This window comes from Haplochromis burtoni, unplaced genomic scaffold (assembly GCF_018398535.1).
Source record: "Haplochromis burtoni strain Fernald_Lab_line unplaced genomic scaffold, NCSU_Asbu1 Contig_328, whole genome shotgun sequence".
Lineage (NCBI taxonomy): Eukaryota > Metazoa > Chordata > Actinopteri > Cichliformes > Cichlidae > Haplochromis > Haplochromis burtoni.
This window is the reverse complement of record NW_024582689.1, coordinates 631311-655878: the sequence shown is the minus strand read 5'-3', so window position 1 is coordinate 655878 and position 24568 is coordinate 631311. Positions and strand designations below refer to the sequence as shown.

The 24568-nt window shown below is 43.5% G+C and overlaps 1 protein-coding gene across 1 annotated transcript; it reads right to left on the bottom strand.

Annotated features, from left to right (window-relative positions):
• Positions 1 to 32: 32 nt before the first annotated feature.
• Positions 33 to 24568, bottom strand: mxd4 (MAX dimerization protein 4). The gene is made up of 6 exons (XM_005941993.3): positions 24331 to 24568; positions 23580 to 23679; positions 20234 to 20263; positions 7183 to 7297; positions 4924 to 5086; positions 33 to 4504 (listed from the first exon to the last, which is right to left on the bottom strand). Exons 1-6 carry the CDS (start codon positions 24392 to 24394, stop codon positions 4344 to 4346), a joined length of 633 nt encoding a protein of 210 aa, XP_005942055.1. The 5' UTR covers positions 24395 to 24568; the 3' UTR covers positions 33 to 4343.

Sequence of the window (24568 nt, the reverse complement as noted above, 5' to 3'; positions counted from 1 at the left end):
CGAAAAGCACTGATGACACCAGCACACACGGCTTTCTGTATAAAACATTTTAATTATATTACAATGAGAGAATACACAATACCTTAAAGTGTTTGCTAAAGCATAGCCAGCACCAGGTACTCGTGTACGCACGCTCACACGCACAAAAAAAAAATGGAACTTATACATCTTCTGAATTACACATCTGCTTAAAAGCAACATATTCACAGGTCTCTGGCACAGAACTCCCCCCTCAGCCCAAAAAAACCCCTCATCATCTCCCCCTCAACTAAATACAAGCCAGTTCAGCCTCTAGCTTCTATGTGGGTACAAAGAAAAAAAAGAACCATAACGTTGTTGTAGGACAAAACAATTAAGGAGAAAATACAAAATAAAAGGCTGAAGTGCAGAAAGCAGGAAGCTGACCTAAAGCCTACAGGTAGTTAAAGCTATCGTATTAATCATTAAAAAGATTCAAAAGTGACTCTTTATTTGGCAGGAATAAGATTTCATGGAAGTCATTCTGTGGGTTTGTAGAAGCACCTTTAAAGCAGCAGCAGGCTAAGGGACAGAAAGACGTGTTTCTCACTTCATCTGTGTGCACGTGAGCTGCAGACGCCCCCCATACTCCGTCATGCCCACCACCCTCTTTCTTCTCCGCCTGCTGACACCCACCCAAAAAACAAACTTTTGTGCTCTTAGAAATCTCTGTGCAACAGCAGCATGAAAGCAATAACATCAAATCTTTTCTTGTGTACTTGTTATGACTTTGTTTTGTTTTTTAAAATAAAATCCCACTTTGATGTTGATGAACATTCCCACCCCAGCACCACCCCACTCTCCTCTGTGTCTCTGTGTCTTGCCGTTAACCGTTTGCTTCTTCTGTCACGAGAAGGGAAGCGGAACAAGATGGGGAACTTCGTTGTTTGTTTTTTTTAAGTTAGGGCAACTGATTCAACAGTGTTCATTAAGTGGTACAATCTCTTTAAAGAACCCTCCCACCCCCCAAGGCACATCATTAAAAGATTTTCCCATAAACACGATCCATCCAACATTCAAGCAAAATGTCTGCATGTCCAATCAGCTGCTCATACACTACACTGAGTGAAAATATATGTATGTGTTTTTAAAATCTCTAATCTCATATCTATCCCCCCCTCTCACCGCCTCATCGTCCCGCTCCCTCCCTCTTTTTGTCTTCTGCTTCTTTTTATGTCAATTATCGCTGTGGGAGGTTCTGTGCGAGAGAATATGCCATTTAGTAATGGTTTACTCAGTTGTTCATTTGACTGACAAACTGATAAAAGGACATTTTTTGCTACAAACAGTCATGTACAAAGTCTTTGACATGAATGTAAACTCGATGATTAAAAAAACCCCAAAACAAACAGCTGTTTTTTCCTCATCTATAGTTACTTTTTTCCCCTCCTGCAGAATATGGAGAGAGTGCAGATAGGAGGTAAAAATTAAAAAATATATATAAGAGTTGGTCACCAAAAAAAACAAAAAAACAATGCACCACAGAGTCAAGAGCAAAAACCACCTGCTTGTCTTTAAAAACCCTGCGCCCCGCCCGCCCCACCCTCCCTCAGAAAGCACAAGATGGTAATATTGCTGTGTCTCAAGAGGTCCCCTGATCGATGGGTAACACTTTGTTTGGGACGCACCACCGGGAGCTCGGAGGATAACACCGTTAAGCTGCCATTGATTGGATTATTCTGTTTTTTTATCGCTCCTCTCCCAGTGGCTCCCACCGAACAAACAAGTCAACATACAACAATAATAAAATGACAAAAAAATCAAAATAAAGATAAACACGCTTCAAGCCCAGAAGTTTTTAACCCCTTCGGTGACCATTCGGGGCGACTGGAAGCTGCCATGGGAGTTCACCAGTGTGTGTGTGTGTGTGTGTGTTTGTTTTTTATCTCCATGACAGAGGCGGCGCTGGCAGACGGGCGGGCATCGAGAGGGCGGAGGAGTGCCTGGACAGGGTGTAGTACAACAGCGGCTTCAGTAGGAACTGAGATAAAGGGGGAGGTGGGGGGGATAATTTTTACTCATTTATGAGGTCTTCTCTCTTCACGCGGCCCTCACGCGTGGAAGTGTCTCACGTTGAAATTTAAAAAAGGCCCCGCCAGAGGAGGAGGAGGGAGGGATGCAAGCGAGAGGGGGAGAGGACAGGGGGGAGCGTGACCTGAGTAAGGGCCAAAGAGGAGGAGGATGAGGGAGGTCGAAGGCTCACCAAGGCACAGAATGACAGCAGGAGAGTCACCCAAAGGGAGAGGGGCCAGTCTATCAGCTCCCCTGCTCCCACTCTCCCTTCATCAAGCCTGGCCTCCTGTCTGTCTGGCTGTCACTCATATTTTTATATATATTTATATATATATATATTTTTATATATAGATAAGATAGATATACTCACTCTTTTTTGTCTTTTCTTTACAAGAGAACATTTAGGAAAATATAATACAAAATTTAATACAAGAAATATAGACTACACTGGCTAAACTCACTTTCAGTGACGAGTAGATTCTGTATGCAAGTATTTTTCTTTTTCGTTCGAGTCTTTTGTAGTTCTTTTCTTTTTTTTTTTGGGTGGGGTCAGATCCGTCTCAATGGCCTGCCCCTTTTTGTGTCTGTGTGTTTTTTTTGCTTTTTCTTTTTAAAGTGCCAAGCTCTAAAGGACTGCCAGAGACCGGGGCTAAGGATTATTAAACGGTCAGAGAGCGACAGAAGCGCCTCGTTCGTCAACAGTGACTAATGTGCATAAGTTACAGACGGGTTAGAGAACAAGGTTCACCTACATCGGTGTTCAGCCGTGCCCGAAGCTTCGCAAATAAGCCACAGATCAGCCGAGGGGATAAGGAAAGTGATTAGCTTGCTAGGTTAGATAAAAACGAGTGCCTCTAAAATGAACAAATCACTACAAGCTTGCCCTCCCTCCCCTCCCGGGTGTTTACAGCTTTGACTTGTTAATCGATTTAAACAAATATTTAAAATACCACCGACTTCTGACCGAGAAGGCGACAAGAGCTGCAGAGAAATGCGAGATCTGGGTAGATGGTGACGCGCTCACAGAGAAGCATCCGTTAGTGAAGGAGATGCAGGTCTGTTAATGGTGAGCGACAAATCCCCATCTAGAAATAAAAAAAGAAAAATAGAAAAAAAAAAGTCTCCCATAGAACCTCATGGTCTGCCAGAATCGATTAAACACTCAGAGGAAGCACCCGCCTCATGTATTTATTGCTACATCAATTAGCTACTGAGAAGGAAACAAGATTTGAGTCAAATGTAAGGAGTAGAGTTTTAGTTTTGAGGAAACTCCTTTTTTTTTCTCATTGTTTGACATAGTAGTCCATCCACACCATAGGGTGGTATAGTGTAGTGGTCAGTAGTGTGGAGTAGTGGTTAGGCAACCCAACCAGAGGGGAGACACGAGGGTTTCTACAGTATCTGTACATCTATTTACATTCTTCCTGCTCTGCTGCAGCTCTCGAACCTTCTCAGGTGGTCTGTGGACACATTTTCAGCATGTGTGCAGAGTTGAGTCAGTAAGAAGTTTGGACATTTAAGGGCAAGCTTAATTCACCGTTTTGTGGAGAGTTCGATGTGGCGGATAAACTTCTCGCAAGTGCACAGTGACTGTGAAGGTATCAGAGTCGTGCTTTGTTTGTTCGATGCGCACGAAAAGTGAAGCAAAATGCTTCCCATACTGGGTACGCTCGGGCGGTGGCAGCGGTTTGAGCACATCCTGCCACCGCCTCCAAATGAGAAACTCTAAAGGTTTCGTCATTTTTCACCAATCAGATGTTTCAAGGAAAGGACAGGACACCTCCTGCACAATCCTGTTGTGTAAAAGGGAAGAATCTGTATGATGAAAATGACTACAGAGGTTCCCAATGTTGCATATACTGCAGAACAAACCAAACTGCTTCATCTGTTATATCACAAACTGTGTGTGGTGTTACTGCCACCTGATAATAACTCTCTCCTTTTACTTTTCTCGAACCAATTAACAGGTCAAAGCTGCGCACCTGACCACAGAACCCAGATTAAAAACTACAAGCTCTGCTCTGCGCTGTTTGGGTGGTAAAAAGGGCAGGTGTGTAAGGAGGGGGCGGGGTCAGGCAGGATACAGTAGGGTGAGGTAGGATCAGTGGTCAGAGAAGGGAGGAAAAGTCAGCAAGTCTTAAGTGTGGACAGAATAGGCTCGGGGGTACTGCCATCGTGGTCTTGTGTAGGTGGTGTAGGTAGTGGGCGGCGTAGGTGAACACAAAAGGGGGAGAGTGGGAGGGAGGGGGATGAGGTGAGGGAAGCGCGGATGGGTGAGGAAGCTGGTCGACAGATGGATGTCCGCCATGGGTCTAACAGTGGTGTGGCTGCAGTCTGTGGGAATGTGTGCCCGTGTAGCTGTTGTCACTGGAGCTGCTCTGGAGGCTGTACTGGTCCTCCTCCTCGCCGTCGCTGATGCTGTCCACGCTGTCTGCCTCAACAGGCGTGAACTCCATGCCCTCGATGTCCACCTCTGTACACAAGAAGGAAAAAAATACACAATGTTTTGGGGGGTTTTAGTGTTGCTAGAAACAGATCAAGAGAGAAGAAACTGTTTATTTCCACACAACCAGTACGTGGGCATATTTATTAGGAAGCCTGCTGTGCCTGGAGATTAAACCCGGATTTAGGCAGCCATTACCTCCGCACAAACAGCCAGATCTTTGTGCCCCAGCAGATAATCCCTTACATTGACAAACAACTGCATGTGTGTTACCTCGTTCAGGAATATCAAACATACCTCAACAGTTCAAACTAAGCACTACAGAGACATCTGAGGCACAAAGAACCGGCTCATGGAGAGCGTTTACAGTGTACTCTAATAATACGGCGCGCAATCCATGTCTAAGTGCAATCCAGAAAGGTGTGATTGGCTCTTTAAGGACAGCCTACCTTGCTCTGAGTCGGTGGAGATGGTGGAGCCCATACTATCGGTGCGAATGCGCTCCACAGATCCGGACACGGAGAGCTGCTCCAGGCGGCGTTTGAGGTAGCGGTGCTCTCTCTGAAGCTGCTCCTTCACATTTAAAGCCTTCCTGTCCTGCTCTTCCAGCTTCTGCACACAAAGCACACACAAAAATGCCGAAAAATTAACGACCATGCTCACCGGATTGGACCACCTCCCCGTTTTTGCTCTGCCTTTAAAGTATGCAACTGAAGTGAAGACCTCTAGTATACATATTTTCTTCCTTAGCATACTTAAGACTGGTTTAAAGGTGTCTGTTCTGCAGACATGGATTTTTTTTCATCTGCAACCTCAGTCCATGCCTGTGCAGGGTTCTAGTAATTGTCTTCTCTTTACTGCACACCACATAATACACATGGTTAAACCCACAATCCAGACCAAAAAAGCTTCCTCTGCAGTAAAAGACAACACTTCTTCCTAGTGTGACGACCACAGTATTTTCCTATTGTATCACTGCTGCAGGGTGAAGTATTACTTTAGCTGAAACAGGAATATTAGTTCTTGTTTTTGATCTCATCAAGTTAACAAAAAAAATGAAACCAGATTTATCTTCTATCTGCTTTAAATCAGATCTCTGTCAAAGTTACAACACGACCTTGAATTTCAACATTTTATTGGGGAAGTAGCCAAATGACTGTGTGAGGTTCACGGGTTTGAAACTAAAAATAAACTTGAACTCAAAGTCAAATTTTGACTCAGAGTGGGGTTCGATTTTTTTTTTTGTGCTCTTATTTGTATATGAAGGTTTTCGGTGGTGAATCAAAGCGAACTCGCACAAGAAGAAACGGTCGCAATGCCGAGAATTAGCGCAGGTCGTCTGAGCAGAGAGGACATGCTTAGTAAACAGGAAATGAAGGGTTAAAACTCGCTACGTCTGGATTTTCCACCAACCACACTGTTGCTGCTTGTAAACAGCAAGATCAGTGCGGCGTGTCCTAAAGTCTACTTATGGTTGGTCTTCTACAGCACGGGTAGAAGCACTGCTGCTACTTTTTTTAAGCTCTGCTCACTAGTTGCTGCTGCAGAGCATTTTTTAGCACGTCACTTGGTGTCTGTGAAGTGAAACAGTTTAATGAACCATGGAGGAAAAGTTGGCAAAGCCAAATATTAAATACACAATCTAAACATCAGCCACAAAGTCTCCCACATATTTCACTTTGAAGGCTCTGCGTTAAGATTTTTTTTTTCTTCTTCTTTTTTGTTTGATTTGTATTTTCATTGAGCACCGATCCATCCTGATTGAAAGATTAGAAAACAACGACACACTTAAAGTGCAGAAAAAAATTACTTAGAGGAAACAGGAGAAGTAGAGCATGAAGCTGGTACAGAGAAGATTTTTAGATTACTCTGTTTGCTTAGTCTAGAGGTTCTCATGCTTCTTCTGGTATGACCCCATTTCCAAAAGCAAAAAAAAAAAGAAAAAGTTAAGTCCTCTCACTTGGATCTAATTTTTAATTTAATTTTTCTTCTCTTGGGTGTTCACACTCATGCACAGTGGCTCGGTGCCCCTCCAGGGGGCTCCTCCCCACAGAGGAGCGTCAATAGTTTATTCAGAAAATAAAATATAAGGAAAAAATTCACTCATCATACTGCGAAAGAGTATTAGGGCCGCATTGTGTTATTTTAAGAGTACCCCTCTACAAAATGCCTTGTGAGTTAATGAAATTACACTCGAATCACTTTTAGTAACAAGGAAATGATTTCTCTTTTGGCACTTAAACACAGTGTGGTGACAAATATAAGAATGTTGAACAGATGGTGCAGAAAGCTGCTTCTGGTCAGAAAGAAAAAGCCTCAAAAAATTTCAAAGAGCTGGTCGGATTCATGCAAAATGAAATAGCTGACAATGGACAGACGAGAGGATGCCGATGGTTACACCCTCGTGCGGTACGGAGGGGATATGCTGTGTCACAACACACAATAAGACAGCTGATGTTTGATGTTGTTTCACTAACTCATGTACACAAGGCATTTTACAGAGCAGCCCTGGCAGTTTGTTTGACTTGAAACGACAACTTCAATCTCCACTTTTATAATCTTATAAAGAACGGCATATTTTTCTTAAAGTGACCCTAACACTCCATCAGATAAATGCTTGGTGAAAACATTAAAATGTCGCTTAAATCCAACATGCGATGTGCCACGTGAACACTTGAATGATTCATAAGGTTTGTGCATTTTAGTACCTTGATGTGCATCTTGGCCCTTTTTAGCAAGCTCAGAGTGGTGTGTCTCGTGCTGTCTGGACCCAAAGGCACCAGCTTCTTCAACTGCTCCAAGTAGAGCCGTAGTTTGGCACGTCTGCAAGCACACAAGCAAACACAGAAGTGAGTCAGCACACATCCACCGGCAGAAAGTGAGAAAGAACCTCCACAAACAGGGCTTATCTGCATGAGAAGCACACACCGATTTTTCTTTTTTCCTTTTTACAAGTCCTGCTCTCGCGAGCGAATGTTGCGCGATCGTGGCCTGACGCTCTTTTGCACACTTGGTTTCACTTTGACTCTGGGCTTGACCGTGAGACATTTTCAAAGGGTTGAGGGGTTCAGAGGATCTGTGGTTAGTCATGTTCAAAGCTCCTCATCCACAACAAAGCGCAGGCTGTGCTGTACTTGTGCAAAATTGACACAGATAGTCTTACATTTACTGTCACTGCTGTGCGTAATGATCTGAGACGAGCTACGTCAAACAGTGATTAGTGAACTAATCAAGAGTTCACGAGCAACTGCAAATATTATAATAAAAATAGTGAGATATACTGTGTTAATGATTAGATTGTTAGAAATCCAGCCACGGTTTATCCATCTTCTTCTTGTAAGCTAACATGTGACACACACACACACTTTCGGGATTTTCATGTATGCACTTTTCATTTATGAGGTGATTATTCATTCCCCAAACCTGCTCACAATTTTCTGAACACATGTGCACACACTCACTAGCGTATGGGCAGAGTGCCAGTGTGCTACACGCTGACCTAAATATCACTGTGCATAGTATAGTAGTCCCCATACTTTCCAGCACAGCTGTCTGACCGACATTTTCCAAACCTCGTGTGCGCAAAATGGCAAACCCACCGTACGCTAAAACTGAGAAAACGTGCAAAAGAAGAGAAAAAAATTAGTCACCAATCAAAATGGCAGCTGTGATAAGGTCGCAGAGCGAAATTGTGAACCCTGCATCCCTGCCAAAGCCCTGCAGGCCAACAACCCTGCCCTGGATCCTCGAGTAAACAGCGTCATTTGGATGTTTATATGAGAGACAGTGAAGACAGAGTTAAAATTTTTATGGATACTGTATGTTATTTAAGAGAAGATCCTATCAGCAAGATCCCCTCTCTGACTTTGCTCCATTCAGACTTGTTCAAAAAGGCCTTTGAATCCTCCATTAGTCAAGCTAGTCCATGAACTGTTTCATTCTTCTGAGCTAGCCTTCCCTCCACCACCACCACTACTGCCTTTCTCCTGTTCCTTTGAGGAACTCTGACTATATGGTAAACAAACTCCAACAACACAAGGTCTCCACCAGCCATTGCCGCAGCTTAGATAAACCTAATCAGAGAAATGAGGCTCTCTTTGAGTCCACGGTTAGTGTGCAATCATACACAATCTTTACACACTCTGTGTTTTTTTTCTCCCCAGCTCTTTTTCAGGAAGGGCGTCACCTTCATTTTTATGCAAAATGAGACCATCTCAGTAGCCACGTCTGTTTCACTTAGACCTCGACCAGAGACATCTTGTGGGCAATAAATCTGACCAGTCTCAGTTCATGCACAGTATCGATTTTGAGGGATTTGATTGCGCAATTATTAAGAAAATAATCTTAAAAACAGAAAGATATGGCTTTAATAAACGTGTCATCTCTCTACAGGTGCACGTAGGTGTGTGAAAGGGTCATGTGAAAGTGCTCTCAGTCTTTTATTACCTCCTCTCCCAGGAGGCAAGTCCGCCTAACCCCCCATCCGCTGAACCCCTTCAACTCTCTGCTCCACCCTGCCAACACTAACACACCCTCATCCCACTGGAAAACAAGTGTCTTCTGAGGACAGGGGTGGGGGCCACCTCCAGCTTACCCCATTCGAGCCACATGAAGCGCTTGGTCTGCAGCCAGGGGAAGCAGGCAGGGAGGAGCAGGAGTTCTGCAGCAGGGTCCGAGTATGTGGATGACTTTCTCTCTGGTTTGAAAAAAGGACCCTTTCAGTGCAGTGTGCTCAGCTGCACTAGGCAGCGCTCCATACGCATCATCCAAAGGGTAACTTGAGCCAATGGGCAACCATCTTGCACTTCACCCTGCCCCCACTACTCTCTCATAGCGAAAAACAAAAAACAAAAACAAGGCGTTTCCCTGAATACTCTGCCCGACTACCCACCTCAAGAAAACTCTTTTTCCGTGTTTTTTCACCAGTGTTATTCACCTCAGGCCCTTCATGTATCCTGGCCTCATATTTTACCTGCCACGCAGAAGAGAGAAGTGTGCCCTGGTGCCCTTTGACCACATAAGAAACAAATGAGCAAAGAGTTAAACGCACAAACTCGCCACCAAAGGGAGAAGACCACACCCATGTTTTCTGCAGCTGCAAAAAAGATAAAAAAATAAAGTGAAATGCTGCCGGGACCAAAATGAAAATATTATTTTGCTAGGGTTGGCTGATTCGCCAAATATGTGGGCTAACAGCTTCTTGGAAAGGGTCTTACATGTAACATTTTTTCGCTTTGTTATGCCGGATTAGTTGCCTTCCCCCAGGATGGGGGACAGAATTGGCTCGGGAAAGACTCAAATATAGCCCACTGGACAGGTTTAGAAAACCTCAAGGAGGCCCCTCCCCCTTTTGCCATCCAAGTGTCAGAACACTTTTAATATATACCCAACTTTAATAGCTAAAAATGAGTAAGAAGAATTTGCAGGCCAGAGACAAAATATTTGTTTCCAGAAGCTCTCTGGCTTACAAAGGTTGTGCTTTCAAAATTTGAGTCGATCTTGGTTCAGTCCACACCTGCTATCAAGCAATAACGAGTCAGTCTTTAAGAAGCTTTGGTTTTTATTTTTTCTGCATTCATAGGCAATGACTGGTGGAGACCGGTGTCCGTCGGCTGCACCTAAAAAGTTCGTCGTCGCCCCCCTGTGAAAAATTCTTCTCAAATTTGATCTCTGCGGTTAAAGAAAAAAACTTATCTTAGCAGATCTTCAGTTCATGAAACTGGTGAACAAAAACCCACTTGTTCACTATTTCAGATGAGAAGATTGATACTGCTCTGATATCTGAATACTAACTATGAAGGTGAAACCAGCATATGGTTAGCCTAGCATTACACAAAGGTTAAAATGAGGGGAAACACCTAGCTTTTCCCACACCATCCCCACTAGTTAACCTTACAGTAACAAAAGTGTGCACTCCGCCCCGGCCGAGAAGAATCAGGCGCTTAGCTGCATATAATTAAGAGAATTAAACCTGGCACGTGTGTCCCTGAAAGCTCCCTCGCATTAGCAGCAGCAGCAGGGGCTCTCCCGCCACGAGAAATTTTTCTTCAGGAGCACACAGCTGATTCGGAGCGGGGTTTAGGACCCCCTCTCACACAGGTTTGTTATTACTTAAAAAAGCCCCGGTCACGCAGTGTTTATCAGATTGCCTAAAACCGCTGTGCAAAGCATTGCACGAGGTGAACGCATATGCTATGTTAATGATGGGAAGCAGACTGCCCCCATCACCGGGCCACATGGTTGTGAATCACTGCAAATTTTCCAATTTGTCTGGTTTGAAAATAGGATAGCCTTTGATTTGGGGTTGAGGCAGATTTTGTTTGAAAGGATTGGAGCTTCGTTATACAACAATATCAATATTTGCAAGAGGTCTCTTTTTGTTTGTTTGTTTATAAATGTTTGCAAATAAAAACTGCTAAAAATGCTAAATCAGACTGCCCCATACTCCTGCCTGCAGTTGAGGATTTAATAGTGAATCTGTTTGATCAACTTGTTTTCTGCCCAGAAATCACCACCTGACTGTTCTCATGTGCTGCCACCACGGGATGATTGTGTCTGATCTCTGGCCTTCCCTCCCCCTCCATCTTTTTTCTCCATCAGCAGCTCAGAGCCAAAACAAAGCACAGACTAAGCCGAGGAGGTGGGAAAAAAAAGGAACTTTTGCTCAGAAAGCTGCACACTGCTGAAACTGGAACAAGCCAAACCGCTGACTTGCGCTCCAAGGTTGTCGGGTACAGATCAGGCCATTCTCACAGACCTCCTCACACTCTGGGCCTTGGAAGGAAAACAATATATCTTGTTTTCCAGCTCAAGTGCATCTGTGGCAGGCTGGGTGTGCACGTTAGGGGTATTGATGTATTGTGCACCAGAGGAAAAAGGTTGCAGTGACCATTTGTGCAGTGTTTTCGCACACACACACTTTCCTGGTGGACACAGTGTCCCTCAGGAGGCTCCATCGGCACACAAAGGGCCTGAGAAGGCGAGCTAGTGCAAACAACAGACCTTCACCCCTCGCTCACTGTACTGTTTAATGAGCTCACTGCAGCCCAGCACATTCCTCCACCCATATGCACAGGGCTGAGTGGATTGTCTGGCACAGGGCCAGGCCTACTAAACAGAGGTCAAAGGTCATCAGAAGCCATGATACAATGCTAGCTCTCAGTGCTAGAGCTGCCCCAGTACCCAGAAGCAGAAAATGCAACAACTATGCCTGTTTGTTTATTTTCCTTTTGAGCTGAGCCCACAAGACATCAAGATGAAGAAGAGTTTCTGATCAGCTCAGCTTTAAGCAGGCACAGAACTGCAGTCATTCAATCTCAAGACGCATATGAGAGGATACAAAAACTGTGTTCTTGAGGAATTGTTATTCTTATAGTTTTATTCGTTATTCTTACAGCAAAGCTTAAAAAACAAGGCTAAGACCATGTATTTTACCATAGCTGTACATGCACATGCTTGTGGACTTCCTCCTGATATTTTGTACTTGTCCACTTCAGGTTTTACCTCCAAATAACCTGCAGTAGTTAGTTTGGGTTATCATGTGATTACATTTGTTTTTAAATAAGTTTCTTTAACCTGAAGGTTTGCTTTAAACCCATGTGACTCTCTGACTGCTTGTTTGATTATATGACATAACCACAGACTGCATATAAAAGATGGACACAGGCACCGTGATGTCATACATTCAAGTCACATTTTAAAGCCACTTTTAACCTTTTGGTTGTTTGTGTTTTTTCCCCCAGATCCAGAAGTGCTAAGTATCACACAGACTCTGAAACCCGGTAGTAAGTACAATTAACCACAGCAGAGCTTGTTATTAGTCAGAAAACAGCACCATAAACACGGTCGACAGGTTGCAGCTCAGAGAGCGAATTTGCAGCCAAGCATGAACAGCCTAGTCACCATAAACTTGACATTGAGAGCGACCACGCCCCCTTTTATTGCATAAAAAATGTACTACCTGTACAGTTACCATCCATGCAGCCATAGAAACCAAAACTATTTTTTGTTGTTAGCTATAAACATGGCAATTTCTGCTACAGGTTTATATCAGGCTGAATATATCTTCAGGAGTGAGAGAGCAGGGAAGTTGAGACCCTGCCCAGTGGCCTGCCGACAGAAACACAAAACACACGCAACCTTTCAGCGGCCCTTTATTAGTCTCACTGTCACCCTGCAGGTCAGCCCCGTAAGCGTTCCCATTTAACAGCGATCTCACGGAAAACAAGACGGCAGAAAAATAAGACACGCTCATGTGAAACTGACAGAGTGGTTCACCACGCTGCCCACGCCAGTGAGAAGAAAGGCACGCACCGAGGCGCAGGGAGACACAAGAAGTCTTTATCTCGCTCATATGAAATGTCAGTCGTCTGGGACGAGTTATGTTTGTTTTCTGTCATCGGGGACGCCACACCCACACGCCCACTGTGTGCAGTGACAACTCTGTAAGGTGAGACAGACGGATACAAGTCCCCCATAAACACATTCTCCTGACGGCAGGAACATGGAGCTCGCTCTCACATGACTCTGCTCTCACACGCGAGGCGCAAACAGAAACCTGAAAACACACACACGATTGCAGCAAAGCAGGCAGAGGGAGGTTACTTCACTTATCGGTGAATTACTCTAAAGGAAAAGCTCAGCATGCTTTTCTGGTGATTAAACAACAGGAAAGAGTAGAAGCAGTGTGTTGCTCACTCACTGTAGTACAATTTCCACAAAACAAACTGGAATTTCCACGGGGCATGCTTGGGAATGCCAAGTAATTAGATTCATTTGATTGTTTTCGTGTACTCAAACAATCCCCCCTGTGCGAGCGAGGATCATTACAAAATCCCTTTCTCAGCACAGCCAGCTTACTGCGGTGTTAACAGAGAAACAGATGTCAAACAGATTTTAAAGGGGAGAGCGTGCGAGCGAAACAGAGATGGCGGAGGCTTAAAAATAGAGGAAGGTTTTTTCTCTGCACATCCCATTTCAATGCCAACGTCAGATGACAGACCTGGACATTAATTGCCTTTCCCTGCGTGCCATGAAAAGTACATCTCGCAAATCTTGGGACAGACTAGCAGAGACAAGTTCAGCAAGCACCATAAACACGTTCCCCTGACATGGGGCGCTCTGGTTTTATAATGGTCCTTGTCAATGATTAACATGCAGGAATCTAGTGGCATGAGAGAGGATTCCTGGCTCCATGTTGACGGTAAAAGTTGGAGTTGTTTACATCTGAAGGAGGGTTTTAGAGCAGTGGGGTGGGGTCCTGCATGAAGGTCTGGGCCTGCCTACGAAAAAATCCAGAGGGGTCAGGAAAAGAGGAAAGAAGAGATTTCCACTACCTTCCACTTTTACGTTGTTTCTCCAAGTAGCTGATTTAGAGCTCGCTTACCAAAAGGTTTAAAACTACTGCTGGACAAAAGTGCAAAACCAGAATGCCTGCAGCTGTAATCTTGCCTATCAGTGCATAATCATACAAACATTCACTTGGGGCTCACTTGTGCCAAAAAAGAAGACAGCGCTGAATGCGAAGCATTCTAGTAATACTCGGCCTGCTAGTTCTGTGACCCCACCTGCCATCCATCTTCAAACTTTCCCCATAAGCCGCCTCTCTTATTTAACTCTGCATTCCAGTGTATGTGTGTATGCTCCGCTGACCTGAATTTCAGGGTGCCTGGCTGACACACATAACAGCCACGTCCTACACTGCCTCAAGTTCCTCCCTTCAGCAACACTCAAGAATGTCTTTGTCTCCTCCTTCTCCACCTCCTCCTCAGCCATGGCCGAACCATGAATGGTTCAGTCATCGCACTTCTGTGTCTAGTTGCGTCTTTCTTTAATTGCTCTCTTTTTCCTATCCTGGAAACCCCAAAGCTATTCACACACCTTGTTAAAGTGCATCCTACACTGCTGTTTTTTTATGAGCACCGACTGTTTTGTGCCAACGAGCCGAGTTTACTGCGGAGAACACAGTAACACCTGAGCTGGAACGAGAACATTCTTTTGTAAATGTAGGTCTGCGGTGGCCTGAAATATTTGCATTACGTGTAAAAATACCCCCTGCGCCTCACCCACCCGCCAGAGCAGATCGTCCACGGGCTTTACAAAAAACCGGGTTGATGAACTTCTTAAAGCTGGGTGACCTCAGGGTGGAGAAAATTCCACATGGGAGCACTGCTGCTGACGTCCAGCTGTGGCCTGTTTGTTACCCTTTAGTCACACACAGCTCAGCTACAAACCCAGACTGTCCCATGCCTGGATAAGTAAACACACACACACACACGTTTGGACAAACCTTTTCTTTTACACGCCAACATGGCCACATGTATTAGGACAAAGCATCAGCTAACCCAAACTTTACTCTCTTTACCTATGTTCTTCCAGGTAACGACGCAAACTAATAAGGACTACGTTTGTTACATTTTGATTGTAAGTTGACAGATATATAAGATTTTTTTAAGTTGAGTCATCCAACATGATTTAGTGCCATTAGACAAAAATCCATTATGGAATTTTTAATCCAAGACAGAACTAGACCTCCTACGCCTTGTTTAGGCTCTAAAAAGTCAAATGTTGCCACTGACTTATTTTTAGCGTACACACATACGTCTGAGGAGTAGTCCCCAGCAGTTGTGTATTCCTTTACCTCTAAGCTGACTGTTGAAGCTGGGAGTGGCGTAACTCCCAAGTTGATTGCGTTCCAGCATTCGTAGTAGCGGTCGGAAAAGCGAGGAAAAACTGGATTTGGTTTTGCTCATACATAAAGTAGAGCCATTCATGCATCTCAAGCGACATAATGCAATCCCTGTTTTTTTAAAAACACCGCTGTAGCACGTTGGTGGACCCGTCACTGCTCAGTGCATGCTTTTTTGAGCGTGTCGCAAACACTTAACAGTGCGTTTGTGACACTTGCAGACAGTTTACATTTTTACTACTGTTTACATGCTCTGTCGACATCTTGGATTGTGATGTCATTGGTGGGGCTTTTCTGACTTTCCCAGTTGACAATTCCAACTTGGAAGTCGTGATTTCTGATTTCCCACTTCAAATGGAGCGCACCATTAGATCAGAGAGAGAACTGCAGGATGAGGCCTGTCAAAGTTCAAACTAAGCCTCTTCTCCCCCTCCAGTCTTTGCTTGTCTAGATTTTATTTTTATTCCCACTGCATCTTTAACTCAACCCAGATTGTTCTGTTTCGTCTGCAGACAGTTTTTTTGTGAGTGTGTTTTTTTACACTTTTCAGTTTTATGTCACTTTAAAAATGTCACCTTGAATTTTTTACGCAATTTTAAAATCAAAACCATCAACTACAATAATGGAAAAATAATTTCCGGCCTTTAAACTATTCCAGATAATAAAAGAAAAACTTAGTTATCCATATAGTCGACTATATGTAGTTGACTCTTGCAGCACTGGCTGATTCAATCTCATGACAAATAACAACATCCTTGCTCTACAGGTTCTGTAATTAGACTGCGTACAAGACATCGTTAACTACAATGATTCCTCCATGATGCCAACAAAGAGGGGAATTTAACTGGCATTGTGACAGCAGGGAACTAAAGTGCACATGCAGTCACATGTGAGGACGTCACACCAAAACCAAGACTGGAAGGAAAAAATGAAAACTTTCCAAACTTTAATTACGTAGCAGCCCCTGAGAGGCAAACATGACATTTAACTTCAAAATAAAAAATAAGCAGAACAAGCAGGATATACAGCAGCCCTTAAAAGCAGCGTTGCACATTTACAGGATAAACATAGGTATAAAATCGAAGACACGACAAGGATTTACACCTCGAAACAAGAGAAATGGGAACAGATGAGTTTTGTCACTAAGAAAAAAAGAGTGAGAAGGAAGAGAGCCCTGCCCCTCCTTCTCTTCCTCGCTGCCTCAAGTTTCTGCTGACTCAGGGGCTTTTAGTAGGGCCGAAAAGGAGAGCGAGAATAAGGAGAAGGAAGAGGAAAAAAAAGACAGATAACAGAAAAGACAGATGTGGACTCTGGAAAGTGGGGGTGGGGCAAAGAAAAGATGTCAAGGAGGTGAAGTAACAGGGCCGTGGATGGGCATCCCTCCCACCAGCACGCTGCCGTAACTCAAAGAGGTGCTGCCCGGCCGGCATAGACACACATAAGTGCGCTTCACTCGAGGAAAAAAGGAGCTGCTCACTGCCAAAAAAAAGTGATTCATTCACAGCTGGGAGTAGAAGAAACATGGAGAGTAAATTTAATTAGAGAGAAGACTAGACCATGACAAATGGAGGGCTTGCTCCCGTGTCCATGAAGTGCATGTAAATTTAAAGCCGAGTTCAATGGGTGCTCCACAGTTGCTGCACATTGTCTGCAGTGTGATACAGAGCGTAGTGTAAGAGGATACTGTTTGTCGAAATCAGCCTGCAAACTCGTGAGCTTCGCTACGATCTCGAAAAACTGAAACCAAGAGCACCTGAGAGCCAAAATGGGTGGGGATGAAAATAGAACTCTAAATATTTCTCTTTTCTTTTTCGATCGAGGCAGGCATGGCAAACATACCAGACAGCTTAGATTACGCAGACTGGACTTGGGCTTCCTGTAAACAGGTGATATGTGGGAAAGTAAAACATCTAGTTTCGTAATTTCTTGGCGTTGCTTGAAAAGGAAACTTGAGCTGTCATAAGCGTGATCAAAAGCGGTTAAAGTCAGAAATGGGAAGGAAGCAATGCTCGTGGAGAACAAACACACTGCACTTAAGTTTCACATAGACTCCGAGCTGATGCTCTGCAGGTCTGACGAGGGAAGGAAAAAAAAAACAAAAAGCAGCACAGTCATTCAAGAGATGGTCTATAGAGAGCTGTCACAGCTAAAAATCAGGCTGCAGCAGATAAGTGTCAGGACAGCCGACTCTGTGGGACTCCACATCCACCAAGCAGCTGACTGACTCTGATAATGGGACACAAATATATGCAGGGTGTCTCCGGAGCGGCTGCCAGAGACACCTAGCATGCACGAGGTCAGCGAACGGTACCCAGAGAGCCAAAAAGTTCCAACTTAATCAGCTTCATATAATAGCAGCAATGAATAGTTGATTAATCATTTAGCTGATTATTCAGCAAATGTATCGATTAGCCACACCGTTTCTGTCTTGGCCGCATGTGGAAAGTTTGGTATCTTTGTTGACAAACAGTTCTAAAAAATTATTTTAAAGTAATCAATAAATAAATAAAAAACAATAAAAAAGTAATAACCAAACAAAAAAAAATCTTAAAAGATGAAAACCTCCTTCCAAACACACAGTACACTGCACACCAGTTTATGGGCTGCAATGAAATAAGAAGGCATGAAATCTGGTGCAATTCACCAGTTTGTTTGACATCAGGTCTTTCCCAATTTCAATCAACATTTTCCAGTTTTATCTCCTTTATTTTAACATCTTTTGTTAATGAAACAAAATAATTTCATATTTTTTTGTCAACTGCTCAAAGTTAAAAACTGCATACTAAAGTGTTCCCTTATTTAATAAAATCTGGTTAGAGGACATTCTCATGCAAGAAAACGCGATTTTTTTGTTACTATTACATGCGATGCCTTTCGGCCTCTAAGGAGACGTTCATCCACCACCTTATCTACCTCGTGAATGTATAGTACAAGGATTGCTCTGTGCAGCAGCGGGGGAAACAAAAACAACACACGAAGAAACAAAGACAGTGAGTCAGGGCTCAAACAGCAGCCACCTCCCTGGAGTCGCGTCCAAGGGCGTGTGGGAGGTACAGATTTCTGAGGCGATACTGCAGATCAAACAGGGCTGATGCTTTAAGCAGATACCCCTGAACTGGTCATACATTCATTAAACTGGTTGAACAGGACACCTAAAGACTTTTGGTTTTCTTATGAATCAGAAGTTAAAAATTCTTTTGTTGAGCATGTCTGTTAAAGCTCTTCTCTTTATATCTTTAAGCTACAAATCAAATGTGAGTAGCTCGTCAGAAAGGTTCATTGCAAGTTTCATATACTAGGTAATCTGACTCTGAGGCCAGCAGCTGAATATTCAAGGCTTCATATATCTAGGATAAGGCGTCTTAGTCCATCTGTCGGTGTGGAAGAGGAAGTCTTAAAAATTCAAAAATAAATTTGCGCATGAACAATGTAAAATGCTAAATCTTCATTGGATGATAGCTACTGGTTATCAGATGTAGACTTTCCGTGTTACTGCAACAAAAGCCTGATCACGATTGATAACGTGGTCAAGTGGCATGCCAGATTCTTGATAGTCATACGCAAATGTCCGTTTACAAGTTTGAGGAAAACATTCTTCAAGTTGCTCATTTTGTGCCGCCATTAGCTTTAAAAAGAAAATCAAAAGGTACTTGAGCAAAAATTGCCTCATTTTAGAAGCTCAGAAGTCTCTTTTTTTGTCAGTTATAAAAAACTATTAGTAGTTTCAATGTTGCGTATTAGTCACACGACGGTCGCTAGTACAACAGACATGGCTGTGCCAAAAGGCAGAGTCTGAGCCTTGTTAACACCTGTATAGTGGCTGACCATGTAATTTGTGGCCACGCTTTCAGACGGGGGTTTGACTCAGGGTGGACCACGTGGCAAAACCTTGTGACCATGCAGCCCTGTCATTTCAAATAAGAGGGTGGAGATGTTTCCACACAAACGGGCATGGTGAATGCAAAAACAGGAAAAAACACAAGGCATGAAATTATACAGAATAACTCCTCGCTTGTCACAGGTGATGATGCAATGTGACGGCGTGTTTGAACGCCGTCACTTTATTCTTCAAAGGGCTTCTTCTTCTTTTCCTTCCATCATGGAATCAGTGACATGTCTGTCATGAAAACTCCGCTTTTTCAGAAACTCGTGGCTGCGGTGATGACAAAGGAAGTGAGTAAACCCTTTACTGGCACCCACTTTTGTCAGTTTGACTGGACGTCACAGGCGCTTGGTAACCAGCCACACCCATCGTCGGACATGAGGTAACTCCTGTGTCTCAACACCTGCAGTGTAATCAGCCGGGGCCTTCCTGTGCCTCGCAGGTCAGGGAGGAATATGTCCGGGCTTGTTTTTCCCTCTGCCACGCACATCCATTACTCACTCCCGGCCATGTGACTGGCCTTCATCGTGGGTGACAGCATGTGTCATGCTCGCTCACACACGCAAACACTCACACACCCTTTTCAGCCACTGCTCACATGCTGATAGTCACATCAGCTGTTTTCTTATTCCTGTCTGCAAGGCAATTTTTAAAGAATCTACTCTGAAGCAGCAAGGCCTTTTTGATATCAAAGAGACGTTTGCTTCCTGACAAGAAACTCTAAAGCTGTGAAGTAAAAAAACACAAACCCCACACACACAAGCAAACCATGAGCTGCGATTCTGTGCCTCCAGGAAGGAGAAAAAGCCCAATTTCAGTGCTGAATGATAGGTGAAGTCCAGATTTACTGCTTTTCTTTTCAAAGTGTCAGTCTGGGCAGGATTATAACCCAAGATTCTTCCTTACAAGGACACGAGTTTCATCCGTGAAACGGAGACAGCGTGAAGGTGCTCTTTGAAATCAGCTTATTATCTGTTTTTCAGGCACAAGAATTAACAGATTAAATCTTTGGCTCTTTGAAGACGACCTCTGATCTGATCTGTCGTACTAGTGTTTCTGATTTGGAGAAAATACCTGAAAGCCCCCATGAAGCTCTTCAATTACTACCTATGTCAGGAACTAAAAGACACACGCACTCAACACACAATCAAACACGGGCAAGGTCGAGGGGGGTCAGATGTCATCTTACCTGTGTTTCTCCAGCTCATTGTGCGATGATCTGAAATGACAAAGATGACTGTCAGGGCAGGAAATGCCAAAATACTACAAAAAAAATCATCTGACATGACATCAGATTCTGTATAATAGTGAGAGGCTTAGTTAGTACACGTTTTGATCAGAGAGCAAGGCAGATGAAAGCAATTTGGGCAAATATGTTAAGTAACAGATCTGAGAAACAATCAGAAAAATGTGTGTCAAGAGATCAAAGAGAAGCCTAGATTCATCTCTATGTTCTTGCTCTTCTGCCTTCCAGTGGCTGTAGGCCTTAAGAATTTGAATGCTGCTGTACTATAAGAAGTAAATGCAGTATTTGAATGCTTAAAACAGGACAAATTTGTTGTCTATGGATACCAGTCAGGTGGATCAAGGGCACAGACATGCAAAGACTGGGAAATGTATGATAAACGACTTCTAAAATCTTTTCCCATTTCTGTGGGACATCTGTCAGAGAGCATGCACACGAGGGCAAAAATGGCCCTGAGAGAGAGAGCTGTATCTGTGACACAGCCTGCCTGTCCCCCTCTACACATATACAAACAGCATCCACGCACCACTGCCCCCGCCGCTGCTGCTCAGCGTGGACACGGGATGAAAACACTCTCAGACGTCTGGAGGCCCGGACGCCACAGAATTCATCAGTGTGTGGGCTATTCCGAGGAGAACCCCTATTATGACACGCAGCCAGAAGCGGCGAGGGCACTGTGGTCCATCTGAAACAGGCCCTCTGTTCATGAGACCGTCATGGATACCACGGCAATAAAAACAAAAACAGCAACAACAAAAGGGACAGACTGACAACAAGCCTTTTCAGATTTTCCACTGTTTGAGGCGCCCTTGTGCTCGCGAAGCACTGGTTCCCACAGCTGTGTGCCACAACGCCGTCCTGCGCACCAAAACGGGTTACAGCTGACCGTGCGACTGCTATAATCTGGCGTCTGCACAAAATCATCCCGAAAGACAACACAGGATGTTGGGCGGCTGATCTTAGAAGCCGACAAAGAGCCATCGTGGAGGAAGTTGTCCTATTCAAACCTGCACAAATCAGGGAAATGTCCCAGTCAAAGCACAGGGCACGACCAGGAAATCATTCCGAGGAAGAGAATGTTCACAGACCTGTAACTACAGCAGGTTAACCCACATCTTTACATGTTATGTAAAACCACAGGATGGCATGAGGAGGACTTTTACATGTCATAAAATCATCCTCTAACAATCAGAGGCATTTAAAATAAGCCTTTTATCACTTTTTTATGAGCTATAAATGGCCAAAAGGCAAGCTGGGAGGACTCAAAAAGTTTTCCTACATTCAAATCAAGGAATTAGAGGAGGAAAACGAAGTCAGCTGACCTAAATTTTCACATATGGTGTGACAGAGCGATGAAGCAGGGTAATAACAGCCTTTAAGTAAACGCTTTAACACGCATTATCCGTGTTAGGTTGCAGATGTAACATTAAACATTACTGCTTTGTTCTGATTTTATAACTAGGAGCCTGCATCAGCTCCTGTCTACACTTAAAGAAAAAAAAAAGAAGCTGAGGGCGAGTGTAAAAAGGGAAACGGCGTAACGGGGGTGGGGGATGTGCCCCAAGCTCTGTCACGAGAAAAAAGTATGGAAACGCAGGCCTGGCTGCATGAAGCCCAGCGAGTGGTCTGGTGTTTGTCATATATGCTTGCATAGATGCCCGCCTTATTCAGGCGCCGCACCCACCTGCCACATCCACACCACACCCCTTCACTCGATCACACGGGTGTACACAAAATATAATGCACGTTAACTTGTGGATTAGAGGAATGTGGAAGGTGCTGCTTTCACATTTCTGCCAAACGAGTGCAAGTATCACTTTCATATCAGAACACCCACACGTTGTAAACAGGAGTGGAAGTTAACAGAGACAATGGGAATGGAGCCACACTAAAAGTCTGATACCCATGTCAGAAATGCGTGCAAAAACACTTTTGTTATTTTGTTTATTTAATGCTGTTTTATTCATTTCTGTGCCAGTTAAATCAAAATATTATTAAGTATCATCTGCAATTATTTGAAGCCTTTTCGCTCTTCATCTTAAGAGGTTTATCTACAGAGCTATCTTTTCAGCAGTCACCTGACACAAAACTGGCGTGACACGGAGGACAAAAAACAGCAACTGGCGTCAGCAATCGCCACCTTATTTGCTGATTCCGATGCTCTGTGTCACCCTTCGTAATGATACTACTTTCTAGCGTACATCTACGTGCACTGTCGTAACCATCAGACTCACTGCCGAGCCATTTCCACACTTTGCTTCCCTAAACTATTATTAGCCAATGCTTTTTTCCCTTCTTTTTTTATCTTTCACTTTATTAAATCAGATCGTAATGTGTTAATCTTCTAAGGAACAGAACTAGATTGACACAATCATTTCAACAATAGCCTGTTTACTGTAAATGAGACCGAAGGGCAATCAAATTTGCATGTAGCCTAGAAAGCAAGTTTCTCCATGCCTGGTGGGGATGGGAAAAAAAGCTGAACACTAAATGGATCCAGCCTCTGAAATGTGAGGATTTCCTGCTTTTCTTTGTCACATGGCCTACTTTTAGTTGAAAGTTTGGATGGTTTTATTTTTGCTTTTAGAAAGCAAACATAAGCCTGCACGGGTGTTTTAACTTCATAGGTCACACATTACACAGCCACACATTAATTGCCATGATTGTTTTTAAATGACCTTTAATCTGCCAATGGCACTGGTCTGAGAAGAAGAAGCAGACAAACCGAAACTGAAAGCTATGCCGTGCACTTATGTAATATATTTCGCTTTAACTTCTTACACAGCTGCACAATAAAGGGGTTAAACTCGGTGGGAGCAACTCAATCCTCCAGACAACACCAGTAATGAACTCTGGGTGTGCTGGGCTGAGGTTCCCTTTCCTTTCCAAATATCAATTTACTTCCATCAGAAGCACGAAAGCTTAAACGCAACAACCACATAAAAAAAAGACAAACACATACACACATTTGTTTAAAAGCTTCACACAGTTCCAGAGGTTGGATGCAACTGTGTGAGACAAGGTGCAGAAACGAAAGGTTACGGGCGTATGCAGTGTTTTCTCTCCTCTCAGAGATAGGTGTGAGTGAAACAGAACAGTGAGAGCAGCAGGCTTGACAGTGTACGCGTGGCACTGTTTACTGGAGAGCCCAAAACAGAGAGCCCAGCCCAGGCAGCAGACAGGAGAGTGAGACAGCGTGTGTGTGTGAGAGAGAGTGAGTGTGTGTTTTTATAAGCTGGCATGAAGTCAGAAATAAAGCTGGGGGGAAGGGAGAAAGGATTATATTTACCTATTATTCTGAGTTTTTTTGGAAATTGGCGAGGCTTTCGTTTTCTTTCGGGAAAACTCGGCGCTGTACGGTAAAACCGAGGCATACCCGTGCTCTGCTTCTGTAAACACAGAAAGCAAAATGAGTGTTACATTTAAGCTTGGTCTGCAAGGACGGCAAAGCAAATAAACAAAAACAATTACAATCATCCTAATAATAATAGATGACAGTGAGTCATTTTGGAGAAATAGTTGAGACGTGAAATATCAACCGGGGACTCAATTAAAGAGGAACAACACGTAATAAATCATTAATAAGATCGATTAAAGTGCAGTCTTTTTTCTTTCTTTTTTAGCACCGAGGTCTATATTATGATATAGCCACCGCTGAATAACGATTTCTGTCCTGTATTTTCAATGTCAGGCTTGTTTACTCATTTTCTTACATCCAAATCCAAAGGAAAAACACTCGATTGCAACAACACACATTCGGAAATGATACTAACATATTTTATAAAAAATGACACACTATAAATTAAACATTTACACCTATCACTGTCTAGCATACAGACTCCCAGAGTGCAGCTTGCACCCATCGCCTGGTCTATGTCCCATTGTCTGTAAAGTGACATCATACCTGCACTATGGCAGTGCACGTCAAAACGTAACAAATTATTTTAAAAAAAATGAAGTTAGCTGCCGTCCCAATCCCCATTTACGACATAATTACTGGCTTAGAAATGCTGACAACTTGTCTGTTTAGCTTGAAATACCTCTGTCTCTTCTTTCCAAGTACTCTGCAGCTTCCAGCAGAATTAACAAGGAATTAAGCTCCATCTTGTTGTTGTCTCGTTATTTAAAAAAATAGAAACTACTAAGTCATAAAGTCATAAAATGAATGGAATGAAAACGTTAAAAAATGTTTCAGAGCGGTATGTATGCGCGGCTACGTTCACTTCTGAGTCTTTGGTGACTCCAAACTACATATCAACAGCAGCTAACTAAAACTCA